At 38.2% G+C, this 8,837-nt stretch overlaps 1 protein-coding gene across 1 annotated transcript in view; it reads right to left on the reverse strand.

Moving 5' to 3' along the window:
• The window catches only part of SNX16 (sorting nexin 16), a 38,826-nt gene extending 30,296 nt beyond the window's left edge, over positions 1 to 8,530 (reverse strand). The window contains exons 1-3 of the mRNA XM_028518908.2: positions 8,136 to 8,530; positions 6,129 to 6,585; positions 2,671 to 2,757 (exon numbers count right to left, since the gene is read on the reverse strand). Coding sequence (XP_028374709.1) covers positions 2,671 to 2,757; positions 6,129 to 6,485 — 444 coding nt within the window. The 5' untranslated portion in view covers positions 6,486 to 6,585; positions 8,136 to 8,530. The remainder of the gene's footprint in view (positions 1 to 2,670; positions 2,758 to 6,128; positions 6,586 to 8,135) is intronic.
• Positions 8,531 to 8,837: the final 307 nt, after the last annotated feature.

Below are 8,837 nucleotides of genomic sequence, written 5' to 3' on the forward strand. Positions count from 1 at the left end.
GATATCTTTTGTCAGATATACATATGAAAAATACCTTCTCCAAGACTGTGGCCTGACTTTTAATAGTCTTAGCAGAACATATATTTTAAATTTTAATACTATCTAATTTTCATCCATTTTTGTCTTTTATGGGGTGTGCTTCTTTAGATCCTATCTAAGAAATTGTTGTGTTCTCGAAGGTTGTAAAGATATTCTTCTATTTTTTTCTTCTTGGACTTTACAGTTTTAGCTTTTACATTTTGGTTTACAATCTGCTTTGTATATTTGGCTTAAATTTTACATTCTTAGGGAGAGACTTTTCCAAACTTCTGAGTCAGATTTGCCTTTATACACTCTATTGAAGTGACTTATATAACAAGTTACCCCAAAACTCAGTGACTCGAACAACCATTTATTAGTCTATGGACACTGTGGGCATAGTGACGATGGTTTATCTCTGATCCACAATGAGTTAGGAACTCAGGTGGAAGATTTGAAGGTGGAAGCTGGAATCATCTGAAGTTCACTCCTACATACTTGTAGAGAATGATGCTGGTCGCTGGTTGAGACCTTAGCTGAGTGTCAGCTATAATCTTAACATGGAGTGTCTTGGTCTTTCTTATAGCACAGAGGCTGTTTCAAGGGGGAGTCTCCAAGAGAGACAGTCAGGATGAAGCTGTATATTTTGTATGACCTAGTCTAGTCAGGCAGCATTATTTCCTCTGTCTTTTTCTGGTTGACTACTCCCAGCTCAGCAAGGTTCAAGGGGGAGGGGAAATAGATTCAACCTCTTCCTGGTCAGTGGTAAGATTCTGGAAGAGCATATGGGACTGAAAATATTGCTGTGAACATTTTTAGAAAAGACAATCTACCACAAATTCTCAAATCATTAATTTATTTCTAAGTGACATTTATCACAATGTAAATAATGTTTATTTAATTTTGGATTCTCTTACTGGACCAGTGATTCTAAACCTTGGCTGTACACTGGAATCACTCAAGGAACTTTAAAAGATATTAATGACTATATCCTACCTCTGACAGATTTTGATTTAATTAGTTGGGGTGTAGACTGGTCATTGCAATTCTTTTTTTTTTTTAAAGATTTTATTTATTTGTGTCTAGAGAGGAAAGGGAGGGAGAAAGAGAGAGAGAGAAACATCAATGTGCGGTTGGGGGGGCTGTGGCCTGCAACCCAGGCATGTGCCCTGACTGGGAACCGAACCTGCAACACTTTGGTTCTCAGCCTGTGCTCAATTCCACTGAGCTATGCCAGCCAGGGCTACAATTCTTAAGATGTTTCCAGGTAAGTCCAAAGTATAGATGAGGTTGAAAAACATTTCCCTACACAGCAATGATTCTGCCTTATTCATAGCTGCGTCCCTGTCTACTACAGTGCCTACTATGTTATAAGCAGTCAATAGTCTATGTTCTGTAAGTGGGTGAATGAAATAAAACCATGTACATTCACATTTCTGTTCTTAAATGTAAAACTAAATATCACAAGGTAATAAAAGACGACAAAAGGGAAAAATTCACAGGATAAAATGTTAAGTAAAAATATAAAACATAATGTTTTGTCAGAATAATAAAAGGCATGAAAAGGAAGTTTTTTTTTTATTAATTTTGAGCATTAAAATTTAAATATCCCATATATCTGCATGCATAGTTAGACATTCTCCCCTCCACTCCCTCACAATGAACTCTTTAAGTGTTCATGTTATGGATACTTCATATTATGGATTATGGGTAATCAATAACTTTATTTTGAGCCAAGTACAATTATGAAACTATACATTGCTTAAAATAACCTTAATAAATGCTAGTTTTCATATTTCATTACATTAAAATATTATATTTTCTGCAAAAAATGACAATAATAGGCATTTGATGTTTCTATAAATAAGCCTTCATAGATGACCTTGTGACCTCTGCTCCTGGTATTGTTTGTGTGATTTCCTTACCTTTCACAGCAAAAGGCATTCTGCAGATATAACTAGGGTTACTACTGGCTGACCTGAATATAGGGAGATTATGTGTGTCAGCCTATCTTATCTTATCACAGGAGCATTTTAAAGTAGAGCTTCCTTGTGGCTGATGGCAGAAGAGAAAGTCAGAGATTCCAAGCTCAAGGACTCCACTTGCTGTTGGTGGCTTTGAAGATGGAGGAGCCCTGTGCAAGGACTGTAGAGCAGGCTCCTGGAGCTAAGAACCTCTCGTTGACAACCAGCAAGGACACAAGGACCTCGGTATTACAACCAAGAGAAAGTAAACTTTCCCAACATCCTGAATGAGCCTGGATGCTGATTCTTTCCCAGAGCCTCCAGATAAGATCACAGTGGAGCCAACAGCTTAATACTGACTGTGTCTCATCCTAAGCAGCAAATCCAGCTGAGCCTACCCAAATCACACCATATAATAAATGGAGTGTACTTTTAATTATATTTTGTCAATAATTTTAAGGTTTTCATGTATCTTTTGTTTTCAAAAAAAGAAAATTATGTGTACAGATGGAATTTCAGACTACTAAAGTGAAATGAAATAGTGAATTTTCTTGGGAACTAGCAAATATTTGACTTCATACAAATAATTAACAAGGGAGAAAAAAACACAAATATAAGAGCAAAACTGTCAGGAACAGATAACAATTCAAAACTGAAAAGTCAGTTTTAGATTTATTAAAGTACTTACTTTATCATTAAGCCTAGAGAAGTCAGTGTATCTTCTGAAAATTACCCAACTTTCTTCTGGGGTTTTCTTTACTAGAATTTTATATACCTGTGAGGGGGGAAGGTTAAAAAATATATGTAAAGATATTTAAAAATTCAAATCAAATATTTAAAAAATTTCTACTTGACAATCTGGAGCATAACAATCATTGTGAAAAATACCAGAGATCATTTAGACCATGAAATGTACAAATAATCGATGTAGGCACCAAAAGCAAGATTTTTTTAAAACACAAGACTATGACAGATTTGAGCCAAAATACTTTTTTTGGTGTACAGGAACAATAAATGAACTCATCAGCTTCCAAAATATCTTTTATGCCACATACTTTAGAATTGATAAAAGAATCACTCATGCTTGAAAAAGCTATGAAAAATAGCCACTTGTGTCCTATACAATTGATTTAATTTTTAAACTCAATACTACAAAGCACTATTGAAGTAAATTTGATGATTTAATCTTCTAGGCTGAAATACAAGCTAAAACATACCCACATTAGATAAAAGTTTATACTTCTATGATTATGCACAATTATCTAGGCTATTAAATAAAAAAAAACTTGTTTGAATCATGTCAATATTTTTAAAAGTTTATAAGAAAAAAACTAGATTTTATTTTTAAAAGTATAATTTTAGAATTTATTAAGAGAAAGTACTATTTATAACAGAATTGCAAAGCTAAACTGATAGTTTCTAGTATAGTATTTTGGGCAAAGCTAAATACATGGCATTTATAAAGTATCTAACAAAATCTACTGAATGAGTGAAACTCTTGAAGAGCAACTTCTTTTCTTGAAGTCAGCTGTGCAGTAACTTTCAACTGTAGCTCTAGAGTTGCAGGCCAGCCACATGTGGCTACTAAACATCTGAAATGTGACTAGTCCAAATGGAGGTGTGCTGTGACTATAAAGGGATTGCAAGCTGTCCTTATCATTAGATTTGAATTTTCTCCCTTATAGACTTCTCTTTTAGCTTTTAAGGGGAAGAATTATAAAGAGTTAAGCATGAATCTGTGTAACATATAAAAGTGAAGAAGATCATTTGGATACCCTCTAAAATATCCAGAAAGTCCTGATCCAAGATAATCATAAGGGGGATTAAAGATACTAGTGTCTGACACATAACAGGTACTCAAATATTAAATTAATGATAAAATAAACACAACTAACCTCATATCTGTTGTTTACCTCCTCTTCTATGATGTCTTGAAAGACTTCATATACTACTGCCTTAAATTTACCTATGAACTTGCATTTTCACATATACCACCATGATGAACACTCATTTCTTCATAAGGAAGGTAGGTCAATGCAAGGAAATGTGCCACTAGTGTGTTATTTTGAAAATCATTCTTAAAAAATGTCATGTTCATTCAGATTTCTTAACACATCATCACTCTTATGATAATTTAATGGTAAAGACTGTCTCTTCATAAATTTTCTCAATAATTTTTGACTTGAGCATCCTTCCATACTGTCCTAAGTGTGTAGCATGAAGTGGCATAGACATATAAACTCAACCTCAAGAAAACACTAGAGAAAGAACTATTTCAACTGATAAGTGAATTTAGCAAAGTTGCTAGATACATAAACATATAAGCCTGATATACATAAACTAGCAAAAAACAGAAAAAAGATATCAAGAACATCAAATAACATCCATACTTAGACATAAATCTAACCAAAAGATGTAAGATCTATGCCCTGAAAATTACTTTGCATCATTATAAAATGCAAATGATTTAAGTATACAAACTAAGTTCACAGATTCAAACTCAGTTTTGTAAATATGTCAGTTTTGTAAAGATTAGTCTGTGTTCAATATAATCCCAATGCAAAGGGTCAAGAGCAGCCAAGGCAATCCTGAAAAATAAAATTAGAGTACATAGGCTGCCAGATATCCACACCTATCAAGAAGCTTTGATCAAGGAGGGAAAAATGGAACTCAGAAATAGACCCATATACTTAAGGTTATTTGATTTATGTCATAAGCAACAGAGCAAATGTAGAGGAGAAAGAGTGGTCTTCTCAATAAAAATCTGATCACTTGTATGAAAATGTGCCTTGACTGCTACCCCACACCATGGAGAAAAAAAATTCCAAATGGTTTACAGATCTGAAAATGAAAGGTACAGCAATAAAGTTTTTAGAAGAAAACAGAACATTTTTTTAGTGGGAGTAGGCAGATTTTAAAAAGTGCCGACCATGTTAGAAAAAGTTAGCATGTACAAAGGACACATGGACAAAGTCAACGGGGTGTAGGATTGAGGGTGGGAGGTGGGGGTGGAGGGGAGTGATGGGAGGAAAACGGAGACAACTGTACTTGAACAGTAACAAAAAAAGGAAAAAAAGAAAATTTAATAAATTGGACTATATTAAAATTAAGAACTTTTTTTTAATCAAATGCATCATTAAGGGAGTGAAAAGGAAAACCTTTTCCTTTTGAGAGAATAGTCACCATACATGTCCTAAAAGAAGACTTATTTCCAAATGCATAAAAACTACAAATTAAAATCGAAAAGGCTTGCTCATAGGAAAATTAACTAAGTTCTTGAACAGACTCTTCACAAAAGAGATTATCCAAATGGCCAAAAATGTCTTCAATTTATTTAGTCATTAAGAAACGCAAATTAAGACCACAATGTGATCACTCTACCCACCAGAATAGCCAAAATGAAAAAGATAAAAAAATACCACATATTGGGAAGCTGTGGAGTAACTGGAACTCTCATACACTGCTTACAAGACTATAAATTAGTACAACCACTGTGGTACATTGTTCATATCTTATAAGCTGGGTATATGATCCAGCAATTTTATTCCTAGGCAGGTATCAACAGAAATGTGTCCACGTGTTTACTGAGTGACAAGTACTAAAAGGTTCATAGTGGCAGTGTTTGTAAGAGCCCCAAACTGGAAATTATCCAAGTGTTCATGAACATACAAATGGTAAATATTCACGTAAAGGAACAGTATCAGTAATAAAAATGAGCTACCTACAATTACATGCTAGGTCAAGGAGGCTTTAAGGTCAAGGAGGCTTACCAACAAAATGCTGAAGAAAAGAGACCATACTCCATGACTCCATTTATGTAAAATACAATATACGCAAAATTAACATAGGCTATCAGGAAAGTGGGCATTGACTGAAGGAGAGTATAGTGGTGGTTATGGATGTGCCACTTACTTACGTAGTTTCTTGATCTGCGTGCTAGTTTCATAAGTATGTCTGGATGTGACAATGCACTCACGTAAAACAAAAGTTTATACAATGGCAGAATTTACAGTGTAAAAACCATTTGAATTACATCTGCAAGAAATTACAAGTATATGCTAACATTAATCCATTTAACACAGGTATAGAATACAGCTGAGTCAGTCTTTCACTTTCTAGTGGTATGCAGCAAAAGTCAATACTCACAGTAAATTTAGCTCTTTCTTCCATCACCTCATAACCTAAAATAGTAGGTGTAGAAGGCCTATCTTCCAAATTCACTGTTTCAGAATTTTGTTCTTCACTTTCTCTTGGTCTAGTAGAATACTCAATGGAAGAATTTGCATTTGTAAATTTAGTCCTAACGAGGGGGCTGCCATCCATTAGATCAGGTACACTTGTCTGTTTTAAGTTTCCCATATTTGATTCTTCTAACTGGCCTTTGGAAGAGTTTGAGTTTGTTGAAATACTCCCAAAAGAAGAACTTCTTTGATTTCTGTTGGTTGTAAAGCTGGAAGAAGAGTTCCCTATGGGCATAGGAACTGGCACATAAGGGGTTGCCATCTTCTTCTGGGCTTTGCTACAATCCTGCACACTTCTGTGTCCAAACACTTAGAGAGCAACTGATGTGCTATCCATTATTTTCTTCTTAGGAATTTGCTATCTAAAAACAAGAAGAACATATTGAAAGACTGGTCTTTAATCTGAAGCATTATCCAAAAGAAAATATAATGTTCATATCCATTTCTTTTAATTTTATGACACTATTCTTTTATGAGATGAAAACATGCCTCAAATCTTTAATTGCAAAATATCATCTCTAAGGACTCTCATTTGCAAGGTAAAGAGAGCAGACCTACCTACTCTTTCTTGACACTCTTCCCTTCTCCCTCTATTTCTTTATGATAGATTTCTGTAACATTCATTTCAACCTTCCTCAGGTTTTATTTTCCGTTTATAGTCCTGACAGTACTATGTACAACACAGGGAGGGAAGGAGGGAAGGGCAGGAGAATTATTCACATCACCTTTTGATTCAATTAGTGAAACTACAGAATCAGCCAAAGGAAAAACAGTGAACCAGAAGCTTAGACGCTACAAATAGCAACTGCATTTGGAAAGAAAAAACAAAACCAAAACCAAAACTTGTCCAAATTAAATTAATCAAATAAAACCCAAATGGGCATTAAACTTACCTGCAACAAGATGCAATGAGTAAAAGTTTAAATGTTCTTCACAGTTTCCAGATAATCACTGATTCTGCTATACCATAAACTGAGGGTACTTAACAACTTTACAACTTATACTCATAACTTCTGTTGTCAACAGGGCTAGTTTATCTTATCTCAAAATAATTTCGTCATAATGCGAAGAAGAAAAGGTTTACCACTAAGTTGTTAAGTAGTAGACTAAGAAATCGTATTAACTGCAGACCAGTGACATGACAACGGGTCTGCTTCTCCAACTACATCTACGTAATTGCACCGGTGAGAAAAGTAGGAAATGAGCAGCTCGCACTTGCAAAGATGCTGAAATAAGAGTTTTACCACAGCACGTGGCTCTGGGTAGCCTTCCCCATCCTCAAAGCCTCAAGACACAGGATTCACCTGCGCTCCTCCGTGTACTTCGAAGGCCTGCCTGCCCCTCTCCCCTCCAACAAACAAACAGTAAATGGACATCTGAGGTCTCAGCCTCCCCCCCACCCCGGCCAGCGGGACCGTCCCGCGCTCCGACACGCGGTTACTGAGACCGCGAGGCCGAACGAAGGTGCACCTCCGCGGTGAGACCTCAAATGGGCACTACCCAACTTAGGCGGAAACAGAGGCTCAGCAGCAGCGTCAGCGCTTTCGCCCTGGCGCCCAGACCAACCCCGGAAACCCTCCGGCAGGTGCAGGGCCCAGCCGCTACAACACGTTGGGCAGCAGAAGTGGGCGACTAGAAAAAAGCGGGGATGCTTGGTGCAGCCTGCCTACACCAGTGTCCCGTCGCTGGCTGAGCAGGCCGTGCGGCTTGGGTTTGGCGAGCGTTAGTGCCCAGCTCCCGGGGTCCCTGCATTTCCACGACAGTCGCATCCCCGCCGCCTGGTACTCCGCGGAGAGTCAACGGTGGCTCGGGGAATTTGCGGCGTCCCTCAGCCCGCTTGCGGTCAGCCACCCGCGGGGTACAGGTGTCACCGCTAGAGCGCTAGGGACAGCGTCCGCTGCCCTGCCCCTACCTGAGTGCACTCCGCCGTCCAACTCCAGCACGCTTCCAGTGCAGGTTAAATCCGACCCACTTTCTCCGCAGCTCTCAGTCCCCACCCGTACTGTCCAGCAGTCTCACAAGTCCCAACACACTGACAGCAGCCGCTCGGAGCCTCGGGTGGCCTCAACCCCGCGCAAACACTAGACCCTACTCTGGGAGGGGAGAGGTTGGGCGGGGTGAGCAGCGCTAAGGGAAGTGACGGCACACGAGGGCGCCGCCCCCGGAGGCATTAGCAGGAATTGGGCCAGGGCTCTCTGGCGGCTGGCTTTAACCTAGTTTCGTGGTAAGAATTCTTCTTTCTCGGCCTCAGCTTTATTTGTATAAATGTTGAGCAGCTCAGGCTACGGTACCTAGTTTTCCTAACTGGCTATGAGAAGGTGACAAATCCCAGGAGGAACTAAGGCCAATAGAGGTCAGGGCACCTGCTTTGCATCATGGGACTTGTAGTGCTCATCAGCTTGGGCTGATTCTAATAGCTTATAGATGGTTTTCCAGAATTAGCGGTTTAAGGGGTGACAGTCGATTCTAGGAGTAGGAAACGATAACTGCACTGCAACCTATTTGTCCTACATAATTCACACGTTTTCATGGTTAGAGAATTGAAATTCTTTGGTGTTTGCTTGTTTTTTTTACAGTCGGGAGCAATTTCATCCCAAATAATACAGCGTTAGGC

Source organism: Phyllostomus discolor, chromosome 7, assembly GCF_004126475.2.
Source record: "Phyllostomus discolor isolate MPI-MPIP mPhyDis1 chromosome 7, mPhyDis1.pri.v3, whole genome shotgun sequence".
NCBI classification, from domain to species: Eukaryota; Metazoa; Chordata; class Mammalia; order Chiroptera; family Phyllostomidae; genus Phyllostomus; species Phyllostomus discolor.